The 27,952-nt window shown below is 40.7% G+C and overlaps 1 protein-coding gene across 3 annotated transcripts; it reads right to left on the reverse strand.

Annotated features, from left to right (window-relative positions):
- Positions 1 to 267: 267 nt before the first annotated feature.
- Positions 268 to 27,952, reverse strand: LOC308249349 (nuclear body protein SP140-like protein). 3 transcript variants are annotated; one of them, XM_080670676.1, is made up of 6 exons: positions 27,850 to 27,952; positions 23,117 to 23,276; positions 21,336 to 21,504; positions 20,613 to 20,696; positions 1,277 to 1,425; positions 268 to 930 (listed from the first exon to the last, which is right to left on the reverse strand). In XM_080670676.1, the coding sequence occupies exons 2-5, from the start codon at positions 23,273 to 23,275 to the stop codon at positions 1,280 to 1,282; spliced, it is 558 nt and encodes a 185-aa protein (XP_080526802.1). In that variant the 5' UTR covers position 23,276; positions 27,850 to 27,952; the 3' UTR covers positions 268 to 930; positions 1,277 to 1,279. The 3 variants fall into 3 exon arrangements, with proteins under 3 accessions (XP_080526802.1, XP_080526803.1, XP_080526804.1); XM_080670677.1 differs by having other exon boundaries at positions 27,859 to 27,943; XM_080670678.1 differs by having other exon boundaries at positions 1,277 to 1,419; positions 27,850 to 27,937.

A 27,952-nucleotide genomic window follows, 5' to 3' on the forward strand; every position in this document is an offset into this window, starting at 1 on the left:
TCATCAAATATTGCATGTATCCTCCAAATTTTTCCATTCCCTTGCATTAGAACTGGCTGAGTGACTAATACTGAAGTAGCATGTGTCATTTGCAAACTAATTCATAGGAGAGCAGTGAGAATTCTCCATGCACGTTGATTATGGAAGCCTGGTTTTGAGAGGACAGAGCCCAGAGACTGAAACAGCCTTGTACATGTATTTACTACCACCTCAGAGGGGCTCCCAGGTGCACTGTGGGCTTTGAGTAAGCAAGAAGTAAACTTATTTGTGTAAGCCAGTGCAACTGAGATTGTTTATTGTCACCACACAAGCTAGCAAGTCCTGACTTATTTGGTACTGAAAACAACAGAGAACACTTGTAGGGGTGAACTTTGGGTTTGGGGGAACTCTGTGCCAGGAACTAGAGACAAAGGCCAAATACATATTTTTTTTATTATAGGCATGCTATCTTGTTTCTATTCTGATGTGAACATATGAACACATGTGCAATAAACAGAGCCTTGCCTCCCACATTTCCCAAGAATGGGTTTCCATGGTTAAGTGAACCATGGTCTGTGGAATACACCAAAGTAAAATGTATCAAGCCCAGCTGGTGTGGCTCGGGTGGTTGAGGGTCGGCCCATGAACCAGGAGGTCGCTGGTTTGATTCCCAGCCAGAGCACATGCCTGGGTTATGGGCTCAATCTCCAGTAGGGGGTATGCAGGAGGCAGCCAATTGATGTTTCCCTCTCACTGATGATACTCTCTTCTTCTCTCTGAAATCAATTAAAAAAAACATTTTTTTTAAAAGTAAAACATGTCAAGAAACAGGAGCTCTGAACTCGGATGCCAGATGCTCTGCAGGCCCAGGCTCCTCACGAGGCCCACATCTTGGTGCTGATCTCTGGGCTTCTGGAGGCACTTCCTGCCCACTGGATTCACTGTTGATCACTACACAAAGGAACAAAACCCCTGAGGAGTCTCCATGTGGGGCCCATGAGGCAGCAAAAACCCCATAATAAAGGGACTCCAGGAGAGACCCAGCATCTTGCAGAACTTCTAGATAGGAATGTCCCTGCACCAGTCTGTCTTCCCAGGGAATCCTGTGGCCTGCAGGCTACTGGTGCTTCAGTCACTCTCACCGGTAGAAGCTCCCTGCGTTGAGCACCAGTCTCCCTCTCTTGCACCACCACCACCTCACCCCACTCCACCCAGGTGCTCCCTCAGCCACCTCCTGTCACATCCGCTGTGACATACACAGTGCCATCACATGACAGACTCCCTTAGCCAGCCTTACCAATTATTTCAGGTGCTTGGTCACGTGCTGGCCTTGCTTGCTGGCCTCTTTGTTTATCCGGGGGGAACAAGATGAAATTGTCTTCTGCATATCCATCAGACCCACAGCACAAGATTGCACTAGATTTTCATGTGTGGATAGCTCTGCTCCTAAAATAAATAATGAGTCATGAAGAATCTTCATCTATTCCCCTCAAAGAGCCTCGTTGCTCCCTTTCTTCCCTCTCTCCCCGTGCCCCTTGAGAGGCTCACTCTCATGAGGAATCTCACCTCTCGCCTACTGCCTACCTCTGCATTTGTGTCTTTCTCTCTCCATTTCTCAAGTGCTTTTCTTTTTACCTTGAATCTACCTTTTGGTTTTTCTCTTTTCCCTTTACCTGCTATTCTCACTCACCAACTGATAATAATCTTGGCTGGATTTGTGTTTATTCATAAGTTAGGTTCTTTTCCACAAAGGTAGCTTATTACATATATATATATATATATATATATATATATATATATATATATAAATGTAATTTTGAGAACTATTTTGTAAAGTTTTCCTATAAATATATCAGTAATGTAATGTTTGCTAAAACACATAATCCCCTTTAGAGCACAGAAATATGAGGACTTTCCTGAAAAATGTTAATTGAGCTTTTTTTTAATTTTTTTTTTTTTTTTTTTTTTATTTAAGAGAGGAAGGGAGAGGGAGACAGAGATAGAAACATCAATGATGAGTTTCTGGAACCTGGGGATCAGAGCAGGGAGTGACCATCAGAGAACCAGCTCTGGGGCAGCCCACTCCCACAAACCGGTATTGAGTGCCATAGGGAAAGCAGGATCTAAAGCAGAGGCTAGAAAGGACCCATAAAACCGGAAGTCAACCCAGAAACACTGCCACCCAGGGGCTGAATCACAAATTGACTGCTGTGTAATCACAAATTAAGGAATACAAGAAAGTAAGACACACTGCCTGCTTAAAAATCAGGACTGGCTTACAACACTGAGGAGCAGTGGAACACAGGGAACTGCAATACTGTCCTGACTGGGAAACAGGTGTGCCAGACAGAACAATAGAGGAAGTGAATGACCTTCACTACTGCACATTTTATTTTTATTTTTTTTATTTTTTTATTTTTTTTATTTTTCATCTTTTGCTTAAGAAACTAATTTTTTTCTTTTTTCCTCACTTGATTTTACCTTTTTAATTATTACATTTTTATTTTCAATCAGTATTATTACTACTACTATTTTACCTTTTTTAAAAAAAAAGGTGTCATTTTATTTTCTCTTTATTTGACTTTGAAATTAGTGTTCTACATTCTATTTTCATCTTTCCTTTAGCATCATTTTACTCTATCTCAACTCTATCTTTATGCCATCACTCTCCTCCTAACTTTGCCCTTTTGTTGTCCTGTTTCTCTTACCCTTTCCCTGCCTTAGATTTTCCCTATTCTTTCTTTTTACCCCCTGTTAAAATATCACCCTACTTATATATCTAACTTCCAATCCCCTACTCCAAGTTCATACACACCTCTCTCTTCTCTGTCTTCACTATCCAAAAATTGTTTTTCTCTCTGTCCGTTTGTTGTTGTTTGCTTGAATGTTGATTTTATTATTTTTTATGCTTGTCTGTGAGATTCTTTTGCTTATTCTTTTTTGTTTTGTTTTCTTGTTTGCTTTGTTTTTGTTTGTTTGTTGCATCTGTTTTTCCTTGCCTTGCTCAATATTAATTGTTGTTTGTAGTTTGTATTCATCTCCAGGTACTTGTTGCTGGCATTTGTTGGGATTAGTGGCTGTTCTATTGGAGTTTTCCCCCCATATATACAGTTTGTTACCCTTTTCTTCTTATTCTCTTTCTTTTCTCTCTTACTTTTTCTTTCCTTTTCCCAATTTTATTTTGGCACTCCTTTCTTTCTTTTTTATTTTTTCTTCTTCTTTCTCTCCTATCCCCTAATTTGCCTTTCTCTGGTGGTCACCTTTATTTGGGGTTATTAATATTGTGAATACATTTCTGTTCAGTGCCTTATGTGTGGTACTTGGTTGTGTTGTATTTTGTGCCTTTAAATCAACGCAGGAGAGAGAGAACTACATAACCAGACACCCGGAGAAGCAGAGACCATGGGGAGACAAAGAAACATATGAAAGAAAAGCAGGCATCACCAGAAAAGGAAGTAAATGAAATGGAGGCAAGCAACCTGCCAGAGAAAGAATTCAGAGAAATGGTCATAAGGTGGCTGAAAAAAATGGAAGACAAATTTGACAATATGAGTAAGAACCAAGAGGAAATGAAGAAGAACAAAGAAGAAATGAAAAATGACGTCGCTGCTGTAAAGAACTCAATAGAGAGCATCAAGAGTAGACTAGAAGAAGCAGAGGACTGCGTCAGTGAGCTAGAAGACAAGGTAGGAAAAAATACTCAAGTAGAGCAGCTTCTAGAAAAAAAATTAAAAAGCAGGAGGAGAGCCTAAGGGAACTTTGGGACAACACGAAACAAAACAACATCTGCATAATAGGGGTGCCAGAAGAAGAGGAAACGAAGCAAGGAATAGAAAACTTGTTTGAAGAAATAATGACAGAAAACTTCCCTGATATACGGAAGAAAAAACCCACACAAATCCAAGAAGCTCACAGAGTCCCAAGCAAAATGAACCCCAAAAGACCAGCGCCAAGGCATATTATAATTAAATTGGCAAACACCAACGACAAAGTAAGAATCTTAAAAGCAGCCAGAGAGAGACAGAAAGTTACCTACAAAGGAACCCCCATCAGACTAGCAACTGATTTCTCAACAGAAACTCATCAGGCCAGAAAGGAATGGAATGAAATATACAAAATCATGCAAAGGAAGAGTCTGAATTCAAGAATACTATACCTAGCAAGGCTATCAATCAAAATTGAAGGTGAAATCAGGAGCCTCAGAGACAAAAAAGGACTAAGGGAATTTATTACCACCAAACCAGCAATGCAAGAAATGCTAAAAGGTCTGCTGTAAAAAAAAAAAAAAAAAGAAAGAAAGAAAGAAAGAAAGAAAGAAAGAAAGAAAAGAAAAAAAGAAATAGGAAGCGAAGAAGGAACACAGGGGTAAAGAATAAAAATGGCAACAAGTAAGTACCTATCAATAATAACTTTAAATGTAAATGGATTAAATGCCCCAATCAAAAGACATAGCGTAACGGATTGGATTAGAAAACACGACCCATATATCTACTGTCTACAAGAAACCCACCTCAGAAAAAAAGACACACACAGACTGAGGGTAAAGGGATAGGAAAAGGTTTTTCAGGCAAATGGAAATGAAAAAGAAAAAAAAGCTGGGGTAGCAATACTTATATCTGACAAATTAGATCTCAAACTGAAGGACATAACAAGAGATAAGGAAGGCCACTTCATAATACTAAAGAGAGCAATCCAACAAGAAGAAATAACTCTGGTAAACATATATGCACCCAATACAGGAGCACCCAAATACATAAAAAATCTCCTGGAGGATATCAAGGGAGAGATTGACAGCAATACAATCATAGTAGGAGATTTTAATACCCCACTATCACCATTGGACAAATGCTCTAAACAAAAAATCAGCAAAGAAACATCAATCCTAAATGACTCACTAGACCAGATGGAATTAATTGACATCTTCAGAACATTTCACCCCAAAGCCACAGAATATACATTCTTCTCAAGTGCACATAGGTCATTTTCAAAGATAGACCATATGTTGGGACATAGGCAAAGCCTCTTCAAATTCAAGAAGACAGAAATCATATCAAGCATCTTCTCAGACCACAGTGGCATAAAACTGGAAATCAACTACAATAAAAACAATCCAAAGAAATCAAACACATGAAGACTAAACAGCATGCTATTAAACAATGACTGGGTTACCAGAGAGATCAAGGAAGAAATAAAAAACATCATGGCAACAAATGACAATGAAAACACAGCAATCCAAAATCTATGGGCACAGCGAAAGCAGTCTTGAGAGAGAAGTTCATAGTTCTACAAGCATACTGCAAAAAACAAGAAACAATGGTAATAAATTACCTAACCCTACAACTCAAAGAGTTAGAAAAAGAGCAACAAGAAAAGCCTAGTGTAAGCAGAAGGAAATAATAAAGATCAGAGTGGAGATAAACAACATAGAGACCAAAGAAACAATACAAAAGATCAACAAAACCAAGAGCTGTTCTTTAAAAGGATAAACAAGATTGATGAACCTCTAGCCAGACTCACCAAGAAGCAAAGTGAGAGGACCCAAATAAACAAAATCAGAAATGAAAGAGGTGAAATAACAACAGATCTCGCCGAAATACAAAGGATTGTTAAAAAAATACTACAAACAACTCTATTCCAACGAACTGGACAACCTGGAGGAAATGGGCATATTCCTAGAAAAATATAACCTTCCAAAACTCAATCAGGAAGAATCTAAACAGCTCAATATACCAGTAACTATGGAAGAAATTGAAGCAGTCATCAAAAAGCTTCCAGCAAACAAAAGCCTGGGCCAGATGGCTTCACAGGGGAGTTTTACCAAACATTCAAGGAAGAACTAAAACCTATCCTCCTCAGACTATTCCAAAAAATTCAAGAGGAAGGAACACTTCCAAGCTCCTTCTATGAAGCCAGCATCACCCTAATACCAAAACCAGATAAAGACAACACAATGAAAGAGAATTACAGGCCAATATTCCTCATGAACGTAGATGCCAAAATCCTCAACAAAATTCTAGCAAATCGGATCCAGCAGTACATCAGAAAGATCATACACCATGACCAAGTAGGATTTATCCCAGGAATGCAAGGATAGTACAATATCCGCAAATCAATTAACAGGATACATCACATAAACAAACTGAGAGATAAAAATCACATAATCATATCAATTGATGCAGAAAAAGCATTTGACAAAATCCAACACACTTTCTTGATAAAAACTCTCAACAAGGTGGGAATAGAAGGATCATACCTCAACATAATAAAAGCTATATATGATAAACCCACAGCTAACATCATACTCAATGGGCAAAAACTAAAACCATTTCCCCTAAGAACAGGAACAAGACAGGGATGCCCACTCTCACCACTCCTGTTTGACATAGTACTGGAAGTATTAGCCATTGCAATTAGACAAGAAGAAGAAATAAAAGGCATCCAAATTGGAAAAGAAGAAGTAAAGCTGTCCTTATTTGCAGATGACATGATATTGTACATAAAAAACCCAAAAGATTCCATAAAAAAACTAACAGACTTAATAAATGAATTCGGCAATGTAGCAGGATATAAATTAACGCCAAGAAATCTATGGCATTTCTATGCACCAACAGTGAACTTACAGAAAGAGAGACTAAAAAAGCAGTCCCATTTACCATTGCACCAAAAAAATTAAGATACCTAGGAATAAACTTAACCAAGGAGGTAAAAGACCTATTCACGGAAAACTACAGGACACTGCAAAAAGAGATAGAGGAAGACGTAAACAGATGGAAGAACATACCATGTTCATGGATTGGTGGAATCAACATCATGAAAATGTCCATACTACCCAAAGCAATCTATAGATTCAATGCACTCCCCACTAAAATACCAATGGCATATTTCACAGACCTAGAAAGAACTCTCCAAAAATTCATCTGGAATAAAAAAAGATCCCGAATAGCCACAGCAATCCTGAGAAAGAAGAATAAAGTAGGAGGGATCTCAATACCAGATTTCAAACTGTATTACAAAGCTACTGTTCTCAAAACTGCCTGGTACTGGCACAAGAACAGACATATACACCAGTGGAATAGAATAGAGAATCCAGATATCGACCCAAACCACTATGCACAATTAATATTTGACAAAGGAGGCATGAACATACAATGGAGTCAAGACAGTTTCTTCAATAAATGGTGTTGGGAAAATTGGACAGATACATGCAAAAAAATGAAACTAGATCACCAACTTACACCATACACAAAAATAAACTCAAAATGGATATAGGACTTAAGCATAAGATGGGAAAGCATAAAAATACTAGAGGAATCCAAGGGCAGCAAAATCTCAGACATATGCCAAAAGAACTTCTTCACTGATACTGCCCCTAGGGCAATGGAAGCCAAAGAGAAAATAAACAAATGGGACTACATCAAAATAAAAAGCTTTTGCACAGCAAAAGAAACCATCAACAAAACAACAAGAAACCCCACTGTATGGGAGAACATATTTGCAAATGTTATCACTGATAAAGGTTTAATCTCCAACATCTACAGGCAGCTTATACAACTTAATAAAAGGAAGATAAATGATCCAATAAAAAAATGGGCAACGGACCTAAATAGAACCTTTCTGAAAGAACACAGAAGGAAGGCCAAGAGACATATAAAAACATGCTCAAGCCAAAACCGGTTTGGCTCAGTGGATAGAGCGTCGGCCTGCGGACTGAAGGGTCCCAGGTTCGATTCCGGTCAAGGGCATGTACCTTGGTTGCGGGCACATCCCCAGTGGGGGATGTGCAGGAGGCAGCTGATCGATGTTTCTCTCCCATCGATGTTTCTAACTATCCCTCTCCCTTCCTCTCTGTAAAAAATCAATAAAATATATTTAAAAAAATAAAAAAATAATAAAAAAATAATAAAAACATGCTCAAAGTCACTAATTATCCAAGAGATGCAAATCAAAACAACAATGCGATACCATCTCACACCTGTCAGAATGGCTATCATCAACAAATCAACAAACGGCAAGTGTTGGCAAGGATGCGGAGAAAAAGGAACCCTCGTGCACTGCTGGTGCGAATGCAGACTGGTGCAGCCACTGTGGAGAACAGTATGGAGTTTCCTCAAAAAACTGAAAATAGAACTCCCATTTGACCCAGTAATCCCACTCCTAGGAATATATCCTAGGAAACTAGAAACACCAATCAGAAAGGATATATGCACACCTATGTTCATAGCAGCACAATTTACAATAGCTACGATTTGGAAACAGCCTAGGTGCCTGTCAGCAGATGACTGGATCAGAAAACTATGGTATATCTACACAATGGAATACTATGCTGCCATAAAAAAGAAGGAATTCTTACCATTTGTAGCAACCTGGATGGAATTAGAGAACATTATGCTAAGTGAAATAAGTCAGTCAATGAAAGAAAAATACCACATGATCTCACTCATTTGTGGATAATAAAAAACATTATAAACTGATGAACAAAAAGATAGATACAGAGGCAGTAAAGCATCAAACAGACTGTCAAATTACAGCAGGAAGGATAGGGAGAGGTGGGGGAAATAAGAGATCAACCGAAGGACTTATATGCATGCATATAAGAATAACCAACGGATGCAAAACATTGCGGGGTGAAGGCATGTATGGGAGTGGGGTGGGGGTGGGCAATGGTAATATATGTACATATAATAACTTAATAAAAAATAATAAAAAAATAAAAAGAATTTTAGACCTAAAAAAAAAAAAAAAAAAAAAACACTAAAAATGGAACTCCCATTTGACCCAGAAATCTTACTTCTAGGAATATATCCCAAGAAACTAGAAACACCAATCAGAAAAGATATATGCACCTCTATGTTCATAGCAGCACAATTCACCATAGCTAAGATTTGGAAACAGCCTAAATGCCCATCAGCAGTTGAGTGGATTAGGAAACTATGGTACATCTACACAATGGAATACTACGCTGCTATAAAAAAGAAGGAATTCTTACCATTTGCAGCAGAATGGATGGAACTGGAGAGCATTATGCTAAGTGAAATAAGCCAGGCAATGAAAGAAAAATACCACATGATCTCACTCATTTATGGAAAATAAAGGACATTATAACCTGATGAATAAAAAGATAGATACAGAGGCAGTAAAGCATCCAACAGACTGTCAAATTACAGCAAGAAGGCTGGGGAGTGTTGGGGAGTGGGGAGAAGAGATCAACCAAAGGACTTGTATGCATGCATATAAGCACAACCAATGGACACAAGACACTGGGGGGGTAGGATGAGGGCATGCAACAGGGGGTAGGGGAGGCTGGGGAAGGTCAACAGGGGGAAAAAAGGAGATATATGTACTACTATTTGTAATACTTTAAACAATAAAATAAATTTGAAAAAGAAAAGGAAAACAGGAAAAAAAATAAAAGAAATACTGCCGCTCCAAGAATGCCACCTCAAATCCAACCAAGCCCCCTTTTTACCTCTTTCTCTCCCTTTTTCAATTTTCCACCAGGGTCCAATCTCCAGGCATTGCTGCTTCTACCTAGGAAGGTATCTCTGCATCCTGGCTGCCACTGGCCTCTGTCTCCCTGGCTTCTCCTGTCCCCTGCTTTTGACTTCTTCTTTCTGGTGATACTCTCCAGTTCAGTCCTTGATATCTCTATTTTCCTTCCCAGGTGTCTTCCCCTGCACCTCCCCACCTATATGTCAGGCTCCCTTCCTGTTCTCTCTGTCTCTGTGATTTTCCCCACTTAACCCACATGTGGGATCCCTTAACACGACCCGCGTGGTTCAGGGCCCACTCAGGGTCTGGTTTCTGGAGGAGGCCACACACTAAAATGAAGAGAGAGACTAGAAAAGAGTTAATTTGGGAAAATGGGGGGCCAGGCGGGTGTCAACCTCTAGTGGGAAGACTACTGCTAGGCTCTGGCCTTGCTATCCCTTTTATTGAGGCTATGGGATACACCCATTACCCTTAAGCAGCTTTGGGAAACACCCATAGCCCTTAAGCAGGTAATAAGCGGATTATCATATCAGTAAGGATTTACATGATTACAAGATGGGAAAGTTGCCTCAGTTACCATTGTCTCAATTAGATAGGGTGTGGTTGGCTCTGACCTTTCAGAGCTTCAAGGTTGACCAGCCTCTTTCTATTAGTGAGACAATGATTGGTTTCCGGCACCCACAGAAACAAAAGATGCACTTTTTATTTTTATCAATGTCTTCTGGCAGTGTGAAGAGGGCGATGGGAAGTAACAGCTTAAAGGATATGGGGTTTCCTTTTGAGGGGATCAAATTATTTTGGAACTAGATAGAGGTTATGCTTGCAAAATGTTGCACACTTTTAAATGGTTGATTTTATGTTATGTGACTTTTACCTCCATTTAAAAAGGAAAAAAGAACACAGGCTCTGGGTTCAGAATGCCTGGGTTCATCCTTGCTTATTTGAACCCAGGCCAATTACATACATGGTCTCTTGACATTTCAGTTTTCTTATGTGCATAATAGGCACGTAAGTAATACTAACCTTTAAATGCAGCTGTGAGCACTAAATCCACAACTACCAGATAGATGTTCAATCAAATGAGCTCTCAATAATGTTATTTTTATCCCTTCTTGCTGTCTTTCATTTCTCCTCCTTCTCTCTCTCTCTCTTTTTCTCTCTCTCCCTCTCTCTCACACACACACTCTCTCTCTCTGTCTATCTCTCTCTTTCTCTCAAAGTGCCCACATCCCTTTCCCCGCACCCCTACCACTTCCTCTTTTTTCTATATGACGGCCTTTCTTCTTGCATATTTCTGTTCTTAAATAATATCCCCCGAATTTAAATCTGCCCCTTCTTCCAACCTCAAGGTTGATGTTGACTATGCATACTGATGGTCTCATATGGAAACTCATAATTTACACTTGAGATCTTAGTCCACCCTCCAGGTTACTGGGCAGAGAGTCTCTCTCTACTACCTTTTGCTAATACCCTTGGATTCCACACAGAATCAGGTCATTTTGGAATCAACTCAAAGTAACACATGTCTACCCACCCCTTGTTCCCCTGGTATCCCAGCACCACCATCTCCTTTTGGTCCCTTTATCTATTTTTCTTCTTAGTCATAAGAAAGAAAAGTTTGGAGAAACCAAGATGGAGGCATAGGTAAGCACCTAAACTGCTGTCACGCACAACAATTTCAAAACTACAACTAAAAGACAGAACGGACACCATACAGAACCACAGGAAAGCTGGCTGAGTGGAAATTCTACAACTAGAAGGAAAGAGAAAAGCTCACAGAGAATTGGAGGTACGGCAAAGGGTCTTTGGGCGCGCAGAGAGGAAGGGTGGCTGAGAGCCTGGCTGACTTTCTCTGGAGAAAGGGGGAAGGAAGCCCCCGACCACACTGAACCCCAGTTCTGACTGCACTGAACCCCAGTCCCGGGCGAAACCCCATGGACCCAGGCTCATACAGGGGAAATCTTGACTGTCAGGTAAAGAGAAAGGCACCCGGAGACTCGGAGACCAGGGGGAGACCTGGGGGAGCCCCGGCAGGCAGGGTTCTGGAGGCGCGCGCGCCAGTGTGCACAAAGGCTGCGGAGGTTGCCACAGGCTTTGCCTAGCAGAAGGGAGTCCGAAGCTCCTGATTGCACTGAACCCCAATTCTGACTGCACTGAACCCCAGTTCCAGCGAGCCCCTGGGGACCCGCGATCTTACGAGGGGGAATCTGGACTCTCGGGCAGAGACTCGGGAACCGGGGAAGGCAGAGGTCTGCAGGCGCGCGCATGTCAGTGCGCACAAAGGCTACAGAGGTTGCCACAGGCTTTCCCTAGTGGAAGGGAGTCAGAAGCTCCTGACTGCACTGAGCTCCAGTTCTGACTGCACTGAACCCCAGTTCCAGGTGAGTCCCTGGGGACCCACGCTCTTGTGGGGGGAATCTGGACTCTCGGGCGGAGACTCGGGAGCCGGGGAAGGCAGAGGTCTGAAAGCGCGCTCACGCACACGCAAGGGCAAGGCTGACTGGAAGCCAAGACTGTCTGCTCCGCCCTGAGACTCCACCCCATCCAAACTGAGCACAGAGGCTAGTGCAATTTGGCAAATCTAATCCTATAAGGCTGTCTCCAGCACCGAACTTCTCCCAGCGTAGACACAGCTGATCCTCACAGCCAACTGGCCTGGAGGTCAATTCCTCCCAGTGATACCAACAACAATCAAGACTTAACTACAACAAGGCTGTACACACAGTCCACAAAGGGGTGCACCAAGAGTGTCCACCTCAGGTTAACTGGGGAGGCCGACCCACTGGGCCATATAGGAAACCTAGCACACAAATCTACCCTACCAACTCAGGGAAGCAATCAAAATGCGGTGTCAAAGAAACAGATCACAAACGAAAGAAATGGAGGAAAACAAACGACTGGATATAGAATTCAAAACCACGGTTATAAGGCTTTTCAAGAATATCCTAGAAAAAGCCGATAAATATAACGAGACCCTCGAAGATATGAAAAAGGACCAACTAGAAATTAAACAGACACTGACTGAAATAAAAAATATTATACAGAGACCCAACAACAGACTAGAGGAACACAAGAATCAAGTCAAAGAATTGAAATACGAAGAAGCAAATAACACTCAACTGAAAAAGCAAAAAGAAAAAAAATCCAAAAAGTTGAAGATAGTGTAATAAGCCTCTGGGACAACTTCAAGCGTACCAACATCAGAATTATGGGGGTGCCAGAAGAAGAGAGAGAGCCCCTCCCGGAGCTGCGGGCTTGGAAGCGGAGTCTGCGCCATCTTGATCCGGAAAGTGGAGCTTATCTGAAGCCTGAGAATCCACAACTGCGGCACCCCAGGAACAGCTGCGAGCCCCAGAACAACGCTCCCCAACTGGCACGAGCACACGGGTTCAGAGAAGCTCTACACTCCACCACGGAAAGGTCAGATTTCGCCTGGGATAAGGTGAGGTCTCTGGTCCCGGCGGGAGAGAGGAACGCGCGTTTTGCGGGAGCTGGAGGACCAGGGAAGTCTGTGCCTAGAAAAATCCGTGGCTGTAGGGGCTGGCGTGATCTGTGACTGTGGAAAGGGGTCCTCAGAGCTGCTAAGAGAAGGGCACTCTAAAAAGCAACCCATTTTGATCTGAAGTGCAGGGACACCCTAAGAATTTCAGGCAGTCCAGACTTACGCGCAGCCCGTGCGCTCCCTGGGTGCCTGGGCTTACTCGCGGTCCCGGAGTTCGCACACTTGGGCTTTTTCCTCTTCAAATCCTTGCTTCTGATTACTAAGCCCAATACATAGGATCACCCAGTTGGGGACACCCTGGGAGACTGCAGGGGAAGGTTGTTTTTCTGGAACCTGGGGATCGGAGCGGGGAGTGACCATCAGAGAGTCAGCTCTGAGGCAGACCACTCCCACAGGCCCGTGGCGAGTGCCACAGGGAAAGAAGGCTCTAACACTGCCTAGAGAGGCCATAGATAGACCCGGAAGTCAATCCAGAAACACTGCCACCCAGGGGCTGAATCACAAATTGACTCTTGTGTAATCAAAAATAAAGGAATACGAGAAATTAAGACACACCGCCTGCTTAAAATCAGGACTGGCTTACAACACCGAAGAGCAGTGGATCGCAGGGAACTGCAATACTGTCTGGACTGAGAAACAGGCGTGCCAAACAGAAAAACAGAGGAAGTGAATGAACTTCACTACTCCACATTTTATTTTTACCTTTTATTTTTTTTATTTTTTTATTTTTTTTTAATTTTCATTTTTTGCATCTTTTAATCAAGAAACTTTTTTTTCTTTTTTCATCACTTGATTTTACCTTTTTAATGATTACATTTTTATTTTCAATCCGTATTATTACTACTGCTATTTTATCTTTTTTTTTTTTTTAAGTATCATTTTATTTTCTCTTCATTTTATTTTGGGATTAGGGTTCTACATTCTATTTTTTATCTTTCCTTTAGCATCGTTTTACTCTATCTCAACTCTACCTTTAGGCCATCACTCTCTTCCTAACCTCCCCCTTTTCAGTGTCCTGTTTGTCTTACCCTTTTACTGCTTTAGATTTTCCCTATTCTTTCTGTTTACCCCTTGTTAAAATTTCACCCTACTTACATATCTAATCTCCAATCCCCTGCTCCAAGTCCACATACACCTCTCCCTTCGCTGTCTGAGTTATCCATAAACTTGTCCTTATCTCTGTCCTTTTGTTGTTGTTTACTTGAATGTAGATTATATCCAATTTTTATGCTTTTTTTGTGAGATTGTTTTGCTTATTCTTCTTTTGTTTATTTTTTTGTTTGTTTTGTGCTTCAGCTTTCCCTTGCCTCACTCCATATTACTTGGTGTTGTAGTTTGTACTAATCCCCAGGCACTTGTTGCTGGCATTTGCTGGGATTAGTGATTGTTCTATTGGAGTTTTATCCCCAATATATATAGTCTGTTCCCCTTTCTCTCTTAGTCAATTTCTTGTCTCTCTTACTTTTTTTTTTCTCTTTACTTTCCCTTTTCCCAATTTCATTTTCACACTCCTTTTTTCTTTTTTTCTTTCTTTCTTTCTTTTTTCCTCTTCTTCTTTCTCTCCTATCACCTAATTTGCCTTTCTCTGGTGGTCACCTTTATTGGAAGTTATTAATATCGTGAATATATTCCTGTTCAGTGCCTTGTGAGTTGTACCTGGTAGTGCTGTATTTTGTGCCTTTAAATCAACCCAGGAGAGAGAGAACTACATAACCAGACACCCAGAGAAGAGAGACCATGGGGAGACAAAGAAGCAGCCCGCATATGAAAGAAAAGCAGGCATCACCAGAAAAGGAAGTAAACGAAATGGAGGCAAGCAACCTGCCAGAGAAAGAATTCAGAGAAATGGTCATAAGGTGGCTGAAAAGAATGGAAGACAAATTCGACAATATGAGCAAGAACCAAGAGGAAATGAAGAAGAACCAAGAAGAAATGAAAAATGACATCGCTGCTGTAAAGAACTCAATAGAAAGCATCGAGAGTAGACTAGAAGAAGCAGAGGACCGCATCAGTGAGCTAGAAGACAAGATGGAAAAAAATACCCAAGAAAAGCAACTTCTAGAAAAAAAAATTAAAAGGCAGGAGGAGAGTCTAAGGGAACTTTGGGACAACACAAAACAAAACAACATCCGCATAATAGGGGTTCCAGAAGGAAAGGAAGCTGAGCAAGGAATAGAAAACCTCTTTGAAGAAATAATGACAGAAAATTTCCCAGATATAGGGAAGAAAAAACCCACACAAATCCAAGAAGCTCACAGAGTCCCAAGCAAAATGAACCCCAAAAGACCGACGCCAAGGCACATTATAATTAAACTGGCAAACACCAACGACAAAGTAAGAATCTTAAAAGCAGCAAGAGAGAGACAGAAAGTTACATACAAAGGAACCCCCATCAGACTAGCAACTGATTTCTCAACAGAAACTCATCAGGCCAGAAGGGAATGGAATGAAATATACAAAGTCATGCAAAGGAAGGGGCTGAATCCAAGAATACTGTACCCAGCAAGGCTGTCAATCAAAATTGAAGGTGAAATCAGGAGCTTCACAGACAAAAAAGGACTAAGGGAATTTATTACCACCAAACCAGCAATGCAAGAAATGCTAAAGGGTCTACTGTAAAAAAAAAAAAAAAGAAAGAAAGAAAGAAAGAAACAGGAAGCGAAGAAGTAACACAGGGGTAAAGAATAGGAATGGCGACAAATAAGTACCTATCAATAATAACTTTAAATGTAAATGGATTAAATGCCCCAATCAAAAGACATAGGGTAACAGATTGGATAAGAAAACACGACCCATATATCTGCTGTCTACAAGAAACCCACCTCAGAAAAAAAGACGCACACAGACTGAGGGTGAAGGGATGGAAAAAGGTTTTCCAGGCAAATGGAACTGAAAAAAAAGCTGGGGTAGCAATACTTATTTCTGACAAATTAGATCTCAAACTGAAGGACATAACAAGAGATAAGGAAGGCCATTTCATAATACTAAAGGGAGCAATCCAACAAGAAGAAATAACTCTGGTAAACATATATGCACCCAATACAGGAGCACCCAAATACATAAAAAAACTCCTGGAGGATATCAAGGGAGACATTGACAGCAATACAATCATAGTAGGAGACTTTAATACCCCACTATCACCATTGGACAAATCCTCTAAACAAAACATCAGCAAAGAAACATCAATCCTAAATGACTCACTAGACCAGATGGAATTAATTGACATCTTCAGAACATTTCACCCCAAAGCCACAGAATATACATTCTTCTCAAGCGCACATGGGTCATTTTCAAAGATAGACCATATGTTGGGACATAGGCAAAGTCTCTTCAAATTCAAGAAGATAGAAATCATATCAAGCATCTTCTCAGACCACAGTGGCATAAAACTGGAAATCAACTACAATAAAAACAACCCAAAGAAATCAAACACATGGAGACTAAACAGCATGCTATTAAACCATGACTGGGTTACCAGAGAGATCAAAGAAGAAATAAAAAACATCATGACAACAAATGACAATGAAAACACTACAATCCAAAATCTATGGGACACAGCGAAAGCAGTCTTGAGAGGGAAGTTCATAGCTCTACAAGCCTACTGCAAAAAACAAGAAACAGGGGTAATAAATTACCTAACCCAACAACTCAAAGAGTTAGAAAAAGAGCAACAAGAAAAGCCCAGTGTAAGCAGAAGGAAGGAAATAATAAAGATCAGAGCACAGATAAACGACATAGAGACCAAAGAAACAATACAAAAGATCAACAAAACCAAGAGCTGGTTCTTTGAAAGGATAAACAAGATTGATGAACCTCTAGCCAGGCTCACCAAGAAGCAAAGGGAGAGGACCCAAATAAACAAGATCAGAAATGAAAGAGGTGAAATAACAACAGATCCTGCCGAAATACAAAGGATTGTTAAAAAATACTACAAACAACTCTATTCCAACAAACTGGACAACCTGGAGGAAATGGACATATTCCTAAAAAAATATAACCTTCCAAAACTCAATCAGGAAGAATCTAAACAGCTCAACATGCCAGTAACTATGGGAGAAATTGAAGCAGTCATCAAAGAGCTTCCGGCAAACAAAAGCCCGGGGCCAGACGGCTTCACAGGAGAGTTCTACCAAACATTCAAGGAAGAACTAAAACCTATCCTCCTCAGACTATTCCAAAAAATTCAAGAGGAAGGAACACTTCCAAGCTCCTTCTATGAAGCCAGCATCACCCTAATACCAAAACCAGATAAAGACAACACAATGAAAGAGAATTACAGGCCAATATCCCTCATGAATGTAGATGCCAAAATCCTCAACAAAATTCTAGCAAATAGGATCCAGCAGTACATCAGAAAGATCATACACCATGACCAAGTAGGGTTTATCCCAGGAATGCAAGGATGGTTCAATATCAGCAAATCAATAAATGTGATACATCACATAAACAAATTGAGAGATAAAAATCACATAGTCATATCAATTGATGCAGAAAAAGCATTTGACAAAATCCAACACCCTTTCTTGATAAAAACTCTCAACAAGGTGGGAATAGAAGGATCATACCTCAACATCATAAAAGCTATATATGATAAACCCACAGCTAACATCATACTCAATGGGCAAAAACTAAAACCATTTCCCCTAAGAACAGGAACAAGACAGGGATGCCCACTCTCACCACTCCTGTTTGACATAGTACTGGAAGTATTAGCCACTGCAATTAGACAAGAAGAAGAAATAAAAGGCATCCAAATTGGAAAAGAAGAAGTAAAGCTATCGTTATTTGCAGATGACATGATATTGTACATAAAAAACCCGAAAGACTCCATCAAAAAACTAACAGACTTAATAAATGAATTCGGCAATGTAGCAGGATACAAAATTAACACCAAGAAATCTATGGCATTTCTATACACCAACAATGAACTTACAGAAAGAGAGACTAAAAAAGCAATCCCATTTTCCATCGCACCAAAAAAATTAAGATACTTAGGAATAAACCTAACCAAGGAGGTAAAAGACCTATATGCGGAAAACTACAGGACACTGAAAAAAGAGATAGAGGAAGATGTAAACAGATGGAAGAACATACCATGTTCATGGATTGGTAGAATCAACATCATGAAAATGTCCATACTACCCAAAGCAATCTATAGATTCAATGCACTCCCCATTAAAATACCAACGGCGTATTTCACAGACCTAGAAAGAACTCTCCAAAAATTCATCTGGAATAAAAAAAGACCCCGAATAGCCACAGCAATCCTGAGAAAGAAGAATAAAGTAGGAGGGATCTCAATACCAGATTTCAAGCTGTATTACAAAGCCACTGTCATCAAAACAGCCTGGTACTGGCACAAGAACAGACATATAGATCAATGGAACAGAATAGAGAATCCAGATATCGACCCAAACCAATATGCGCATTTAATATTTGACAAAGGAGGCATGAGCATACAATGGAGTCAAGACAGTCTCTTTAATAAATGGTGTTGGGAAAATTGGACAGATACATGCAAAAAAATGAAACTAGATCACCAACTTACACCATACACAAAAATAAACTCAAAATGGGTACAGGACTTAAATATAAGACGGGAAACCATAAAAATACTAGAGGAATCCACAGGCAGCAAAATCTCAGACATATGCCAAAAGAACTTTTTCAGTGATACTGCCCCTAGGGCAATGGAAGCCAAACAGAAAATAAACAAATGGGACTACATCAAAATAAAAAGCTTTTGCACAGCAAAAGAAACCATCAACAAAACAACAAGAAACCCCACTGTATGGGAGAACATATTTGCAAATGGTATCACTGATAAAGGTTTAATTTCCAACATCTACAGGCAGCTTATACAACTTAATAAAAGGAAGATAAATGATCCAATAAAAAAATGGGCAACGGACCTAAATAGAAGCTTTTCGAAAGAAGACAGAAGGAAGGCCAAGAGACACATGAAAACATGCTCAAAGTCACTAATTATCCGAGAGATGCAAATCAAAACAACAATGCGATACCATCTCACACCTGTCAGAATGGCTATCATCAACAAATCAACAAACGACAAGTGTTGGCGAGGATGCGGAGAAAAAGGAACCCTCGTGCACTGCTGGTGGGAATGCAGACTGGTGCAGCCACTGTGGAGAACAGTATGGAGTTTCCTCAAAAAACTGAAAATGGAACTCCCATTTGACCCAGTAATCCCACTCCTAGGAATATATCCTAAGAAACCAGAAACACCAATCAGAAAGGATATATGCACCCCTATGTTCATAGCAGCACAATTTACAATAGCTAAGATTTGGAAACAGCCTAAGTGCCCATCAGCAGATGACTGGATCAGAAAACTATGGTACATCTACACAATGGAATACTATGCTGCCATAAAAAGAAAGAATTCTTACCATTTGTAGCAACCTGGATGGAATTGGAGAACATTATGCTAAGTGAAATAAGCCAGGCAATGAAAGAAAAATACCACATGATCTCACTCATTTGGGGATAATGAAAAACATTATAAACTGATGAACAAAAAGATAGTTACAGAGGCAGTAAAGCATCAAACAGACTGTCAAATTACAGTGGTTAGGTTAGGGAGAGGTGGGGGAAATAAGAGATCAACTGAAGGACTTATATGCATGTATATAAGAGTAACCAACGGATGCAAAACATTGGGGGGTGAGGGCATGTATGGGAGTGGGGTGGGGGTGGGGGGCAATGGTAAGATATGTACACATATAATACCTTAATAAAAATGTGAAAAAAAAAAAAAAAAAAGAAGAAGAGAGAGAGCAAGATACTGAAAACCTATTTGAAGAAATAATGATCGAAAACTTCCCCCACCTGGTGAAAGAAATAGACTTACAAGTCCAGGAAGCGCACAGAACCCCAAACAAAAGGAATCCAAAGAGGACCACACCAAGACACATCATAATTAAAATCCCAAGAGCAAAAGACAAAGAGAGAATATTAAAAGCAGCAAGAGAAAAACAGTTAGTTACCTACAAGGGAGCACCCATACGATTGTCAGCTGACTTCTCAACAGAAACTATGCAGGCCAGACGGGAGTGGCAAGAAATATTCAAAGTGATGGATAGCAAGAACCTACAACCAAGATTACTCTACCCAGCAAAGCTATCATTCAGAATTGAAGGGCAGATAAAGAGCTTCACAGACAAGAAAAAGCTAAAGGAGTTCATCACCACCAAACCAGTATTATATGAAATGCTGAAAGGTATTCTTAAAGAAGAGGAAGAAGAAAAAAGTAAAGAGAAAAATTATGAACAACAAATACATATCTATCAACAAGTGAACCTAAAAATCAAGTGAATTAAAAACCTGAGGAACAGAATAATCTGGTAAATATAATAGAATCAGGGGCATAGAAAGGGAGTGGACTGATAATTCTCAGGGGGAAAGGGGTATGGGGGCGTTCAGGAAGAGACTGGACAAAAATCATACACCCATGGATGAGGACAGTGCGGGGGAGGTAAGGGCAGAAGGTGGGGTGGGAACCGGGTGGAGGGGAGCTATGGGGGGAAAAAGGAGAAACAATTGTAATAATCTGAATAAAGATTTATTTAAAAAAAAAAAAAAAGAAAGAAAGAAAGAAAAGTTTGTGTCTTCTCATAATTACCTCGTTCACAGCTTGGCTGAGTGCTGGGCATTTCGTGTGTCTCTTCTCTATCACATTCCCAGGAAAAATGTTTGTCTTCGATCACTGAATAGAGGGAAAAAATTAATTAGAGGTTGCAGGTAGGTAATTAGGGTCACCACCTCATAATTACGTATCTGGGTCACCCATGAATCCATGTCTTTGAATGGAGGGACTTCTGGCCCTTGGGTCAGTGAATCTCAGTCGTTCCTAACTTGGTGTTGCTTATCCCTTTCCCTGGGGCAATGAAGAAGGGGGAAAAAACAACACTGAAATTCTACGGTGATGAGTCTTGGGTTTTAAGGATGGTGGTGAAACTGGAAAAGTTACTAAAGTAATCAATCACCCCACAAGATGATTAGAGAGGAGTAAAAGAATTCTCAATATAAATTCTATAAGTGGAATGTCTCTGTGAACTGTACAAACCTTAGAGAAGAACAGAGGAATTTTCTCGGTAAGAGAGCTAGTTATTCCCGAAGAAGAAAAAAGGACATTATTAAACCCAAATTAAGCCCTCGCACAGTAGTCACTTGGCAGGTTATTTTACATGGCAGTTTTGTCCACAATTACTTCCATTCATACTGCCTAGCATAGGGCCTGGGATACGGTAAGCATTTCATAAATACTTAATAAATGAGTGACTGAGTTAATGAATGAATGAAAAGTAGACTTGGACCCCAAAAGGGAGGGAAGAAAATTGATTACCATTTTTGAAGCTTCTGTGAACCTGAATTAAATCAGGATACTCCTTCAGATGAACCCTGCTGAACAGAGCTTGTAGAAGTGACTGATCAAACGTCTTCTCAAGGTGGCAGAGAATATGATACACCACTCTTCCTACAGGAACCAAGTCTTTACAGGCTTCTTGAGAATCCTTTTAAAAAGCAAAATGGAAAAAAATATATAAAGTGATTGTTTTAAAGTTAAACAGCCATCAAGGAAGTAATGGCATAGGAATCAGTCTACTTTTTCAGTGTAGATTATAATTTTCATGTCATATTTTAGAACTTCTAATATATTTGATCAATTGCTTGAAATCACAAATGGAGCCTTCCTCTTGACTTTCGTACTCTCATCCTGTCTAGGCTGTTTGTTTTAAGGATGGATCTTTGCACAGCAACTGCAGGTATGAGAAGTCCTGATGAGACTTTAATATGCAGGGAGATGCACAAAACACAATCACACAGTGAAGAGTTAAATTCCTTCTCTGTCTCCAAGAGGATCCACTAACCAAATCTGCTTGAATTCCAAGACTCCCAAACCACCTAATAAAGTTTAAACACTTTGGAGGAGACAACAGCAAGACCGAAATTTGATTTATAATGGCACAAATTCCCTGTGGATTTCATTTGAAATAAGTGGATGTGATAATGGAATCCTGTCCCAATTCTTTCAATTATTTTAATTTTCTTTCATTTTGCTATCTTGTGTAAATTGCTATGCATCTGCAAAGCATATCAGTTTCAATCCAACCATTTCACCATTACCCTCCACCCCACACACATACCCCAACATGCCCCACAGACAAGAAGGGCTTCATGGGCACAGATAATAGTGTGGGGAAGGCCTGGGAGGGTGGAGGGGGTCAATGGGAAAAAAGGGGACATCTGTAATACTCTCAATAATAAAGATACATTTTTTAAAAAGGAGAGAATGGCTTCAATTAGAATAGAAGTGTTGTTAGTGATATCTTCTTGCCCTGTCACTCTCAGCCTTACAGGATGATTAATTTAATAGAGCCTTCCCATTGCCAGTGTCCCACATCCCACGTGGTTCAGGGTTCAGGTTCAGGCTCTGGAGGAGGCCACGCGCAAATGAAAGAGATAAGACAAGAAATAATAATTTGGCCTAAACCAGTTTGGCTCAGTGGATAGAGCGTCGGCCTGGGGACTGAAAGGTCCCAGGTTCAATTCCAGTCAGGGCACGTACCTTGGTTGTGGGCACATCCCCAGTGAGGGGTGTGCAGGAGGCAGCTCATCCATGTTTCTCTCTCATCGATGTTTCTAACTCTCTATCCCTCTCCCTTCCTCTCTGTAGAAAATCAATAAAATATATTTTTTTAAAAAAAGAAATAATAATTTGGAAATTGGGGGCCAGGCGGAAGCCCAAGGAAGGACTCCGCTTTGCTCTGGCCTTGCCATCCCTTTTATTCAGGTTTGGGATACACCCATAGTCCTTAGACAGGCAATTTCAGTAACAGGCAGACTATCTTATCAGTAAGGATTTACATGACTATCTGGTGGGGAAGTTGCTTCAGCTACCATTGTCTCGACTAAACAGTGGGTGCATAGCTCTGACCTGTGCCAGAGCTTTAAGGGTCACCAGTCTTCCGGGATCCCTGTCCACACTTCCCTGATAGTGAAGACAATGGGCGGCTTCCCGCATCCCAGGAAAACTATAAAGGGCTAGATTTTTAATTCAGGACACCAAACATAAATTAATGTGAGGCTAGGGTACCATGAAGAGATATAATTCACTTCTCTTACATTATAGAGCTCTTCAGTGATGAGGGCGTGGTCTCTGAGGCTCTCAAAGAAAGGAAATGGCTTTGTTATTGCTTTCGCTATCTCCACCTTATTTTTCTTGAAGTGAGTCAAAAGAATTTCATGGGAAATTGTCTCTTTGTGCTGAACTGTTGGAAACATCCTAAGGGGAAAAATAGAATGAGAAAATTAAATGTTAAAATTCAAGACTTATGTGGTCATCATTTCACAGTGTATACAAATGTCAAAGTATTATGTTGTAGACCTGAAATGAATATAATGTTGTATGTCAATTATACTTCAATTTTTTTTTAATCTTCAGAATTCAGTTTGTGAAGAAAAAAGGCTTTAGAAGAAATAACAAGAGATAGGTGTTGGTCAAGCAGTCAAGGCATGAAGAGTGGGAAAGAAAAAAATGCTTTGATCCCATCAGACCCACATATAGAAGACAAAGGCAGAACTAACTCTGGAAAATTCTGCTGGATCAACTTGAAGGAAGTATGTAATAATAAGACTGACATGTGACACTTCTGACCCCATAGAAACAGAGTAGATTATTCAAGGCCTCAAACACTCCGAAGCAGAGGAAGATTCAAAGCTGGGGATAGCACCACTGAGGTAACCGTCTCTGTAAGCTTCACCAAAAATGGCTTCAGTTCAGGATTCTGTATTGAGGGGTGAGTGTGAGCTGAGACAGAAGTTTATCATTCAGAGGAAAAGACTTCCTGGGCCTGAATTCAAAGACAGGAGTCAGTGGCAGCAGCACTGCCCACAGGTTTTCTCCTGTGAATGAGAATTGGAAGCAAAGAGCAGGTGCCTGAGAACTTCAGGTGGGAACATTCATTCCCAGCTCCTGATGTTTTCTGCCCGGGACAACCGGAGGGTGGGGGAGAGGACATCAATCAGTGTGACACTCCTGTTTTCTCCCTGCACCCTTCTCCTCCCCATAAGAGGTAAGTTCTTAGATGTTTCTGAAGAAAGAACACAAGCTAAGAGGAGCCAGCCTGGGGGTACAGAGTAGGCCTTAGACTGATGCTTCAGGTACAGTCATTGTAAGAGCTGGCCTTGCCTGGCCAGGGCGGGTTTCCTCCATTGTCATTTTGATTAATAATAAGACAGATGTTATGATTTCCAACTACCTGACTTCTTATCTCTCTCTTAAATGGCTCTAAAATCAAGCACATATAAGGTGTTATTGTGGGGCCCCATTGAGTCCCCACAAAAACCAACTGAGATATGTAGCTATTGTCTTTACTCAGGCAGGTGCCCGTTATAAATGAAACCTCCCTAGACAGGTCCAACACTGATTCACCATTGGTGTGCCAGAGCACAAAGCTCAAAGGACAAATGGAAATCAAGAGGTGTTAGATATCAAAGCTTAATAATGGGAGGGGACGTCACGGAAAAAGGCCAAATGAGAAACACCAGGAATCTGTCTCTCCATTTAGGCAACAACTCTACTCGCAGAAAGTGTCTGAAGTCACAATTTTGGAACTCGGTTGAAATGCTTTTAACTTCCAGGATAAAGCGTGACTGGTAAAGTGTGATTGATTCTGGCTAATTTCAGCCTTTAGTGCTGTACTGGTTACCTATTCCCCCCACCGCCCCACTCCCATCCCCAGCCTAGTGGCAGGCAGATGTGTTTGAATTCCTGATATGGCTTGCTAGAGCCAGAGTGGACAATAAGGAACCAGTCCCCCAAACATCAGGGCTCTGTTTTCTGATTGCTGCTCACTGCTTTCCATCCCTGAGGTGCAGGCACTGAGATAGGCAGCCATTATTGCAATCCCACTGGCTGAGGTGGTTTTCTGGGGATTTAAAGGAGTTGCACCTTGATTTCTTTGTTTGTTTGTTTTTTTCCCTTTCTCCCTTTTTGGAAGCCAGACATGTAAGATTAGACATTCAAAATCAACCACATACACAAGGCAATTTAGAAAACCATTGCATATGCCCATAGACGATGCAGGCTCAAAAAAGATAGGAAAAGAACTTAAGCTTTCTCCTTCAGCTGACCCCCAGCACTGAGATATTCTTCAACAATTAAAAAATAATAATAGCCGAGACCGGTTTGGCTCAGTGGATAGAGCGTCGGCCTGCAGACTCAAGGGTCCCGGGTTCGATTCCGGTCGGGGGCTTGTACCTTGGTTGCGGGCACATCCCCAGTGGGAGGTGTGCAGGAGGCAGCTGATCGATGTTTCTCTCTCATCGATGTTTCTAGCTCTCTATCCCTTTCCCTTCCTCTCTGTAAAATATCAATAAAATATATTTTTTTAAAAATTTTTTTTAAATAATAATAATAATAATAAAAAGAAAGCAATTCCACCTACAGTAGTATCTAAAAGAAGTAAATACTTAGGAGTAAATCTACCCAAGACATGAAAGATTTGCATGCTGAAAACTACAAAACATCCTTGAAAGACATTAAAGAAGGCCTAAGAGAATAGAAAGACATCCCATGCTCATGGATTGGAAGACTTACATTGTTAAGAAGTCACTGCTACTCAAAACACTCTACAAAATCATCACAATCCCTATAAAAATTCCAACAGCCTTTTTCACAAATAATGGAAAAGCTGATCCTCAAATTCCTATGGAATTGCAAGGGACCCTGAATAGCCAAAACAATCTTTAAAAAGAAGAAAGTTGGAAGACCCACACTTCCCAACTTTGAAATGTGGTACAAAACTACAGTATTTAAAACAGTATAGTACTGGCAAAAGGACAGAAATATGGATCAATGAAATAGAATAGAAAGACCAGCAATAAACCTTCATGTATATAGTCAACTGATTTTCAACAAGGGTGCCAAGACCATTCCATGAAAAAAGGATAATCTTTTCGACACATGATGCCGAAAAAAACTGAATATCCACATGCAAAAGAATAAATTTGGGCCCATACCTTACCCCACATACAAAAATTAACTCAAAATTGATCACAGACCTAACATGAAGATGCAAAGCTATAAAATCTTTAGAAGAAAACATTGGGGGAAATGTTCATGGCACTAGAGTTGGCAATGATTTCATGGATGTGACACCAAAAGCACAGACAGCAAAAGAAAAATTAGATAACTTGAACTTCATCAAAATTAAAAATTTTGTACAGCAAAAGACACTTTCAAGAAAGTGAAAAGACAACTTACACAATGAGAGAAAATACTTGCAATTCACATATCTGATAGGGGATTAATATTCAGAGTCTACAAAGAACTCCCAAAACAACAAACAACTCTATTCAAAAGTGGGCAAAGGATTTGAGGAAACATTTTTCCAAAGAAGATATGCAAATAGCCAGTAAGCACATGAAAAGATGGTCAACATCATTACTCATGATGGAAATGGAAATCAAAACCACAATGAGATATCACTTCATTCCTATAGGATGGCTATAATAAAAAATGTTTTAGTTTTTTAAACAAACCCACACACAAAAAGGAACAAGTATTGCCCTAGCTGTTGTGGCTCAGTTTGCTGAGTGCCGTTCCCATGCACCGAGATGTCAGGGCACTTGCTGGGGTTTCTGGGCTGGATCCCCGTAAGGGGTATGCAGAAAACAGCGAATTGACGTTTCTCTCTCTCCCTCTCCCTTCCTCTCTCTCTCTCTCTCTAAATCAATAAAAACATATTTTTAAAAAGAAAAGTAACAAGTATCGGTGATGATGTGGAGAAATTGGGATCCACATACATTGTTGGTGGGTAGGTAAAGTGGTACAACCACTGTGGAAAACAGCTTGGTAGCTCCTCAAAAAATGAAACAGAACTACCATATGACCTAGCAATTTCCCTTCTAAATACATATGCAAAAGATAAGTACACAAAATAAAAGGGGGCGGGAGATTCCATGCCCTTTCCCAAAAGGACAGGGTTCAGAGAGCTTCCAAGTTGGTGAATACATGGACTATGAGGAAAGTGGTATGCCTGGAGGTCATGGAAGCTCTTCACCCTTTCCCCATTCTTTTCCCTATGTGTCTCTTCCATCTGGCCTTCCTAGTTATATACTTCTGTAATAAACCAGTAATCTAGAAAAAAAAAGGTGGGGGGGCGGGGCTGGAGGATTCTCTGCTTAGTGGTGAATGTGGTCTTGTAGATAACTCGTGTCATGAAGAATATCAGAAACTTTTCGGAGCCTCTTCTGAACTTCTTACTCTGCAGGTTCCGGCTGCGCACAAAGACCCAGCGGCAAGCGGACCTAACATGCCTGCTTGAAGCCAGGCTTCCCCGGCTCTGCTCCTCCCCGCCCTAAATTCAGCCACATCCTGGTTTGGCTCTTAAACTGAATAGTTTAACAAAAAACAAAAGTGAAGAGATTCAAACTGAGCAGGACGTCCTGTCCCTAGCTCCTCACTCTCCCCCTAAAGGAAGGAAACCTGATCTGTCCCAGTCCCTTCCCGGACCCAGGCTGGGCCATTGAAGCCGCAGGCAGCAGTTGGGTAACACAAAGGTCAGGCAGAGGGGGTTTGCCACAGTAAACACCGGACAAAAAACCGGGTGGCCTCCTCTTTCTTGCACAAGGGCTCTTTCGGGAAGTCAGCTGCTGGCACCGGCACCTGGCTGAGAGCCCAGCCACTTTCCCAAAACACTCTCCACCTTGTCGGTTGACCTCAAGCAGAACGCTCTCTGTACTAAAGCCATACCATTATTAAAGTATGAACATGCTTTTGACCCAGATAGTAAATAGCCGCTGCCCCGAGACCCTTCAAGAGCCTCCCGCATGTCCCTCCCCGCAACCCCTACCTCACTGACCACCCCAATCAGGAAACTAATGGCAAGGGGTCCTCCGGCAACCGGATCCAACAACCTTCGGTAAGAATCAGTTTTCATCAGAAGTACAGACTCT

Source organism: Plecotus auritus, assembly GCF_963455305.1.
Source record: "Plecotus auritus genome assembly, chromosome: 5".
NCBI lineage: Eukaryota > Metazoa > Chordata > Mammalia > Chiroptera > Vespertilionidae > Plecotus > Plecotus auritus.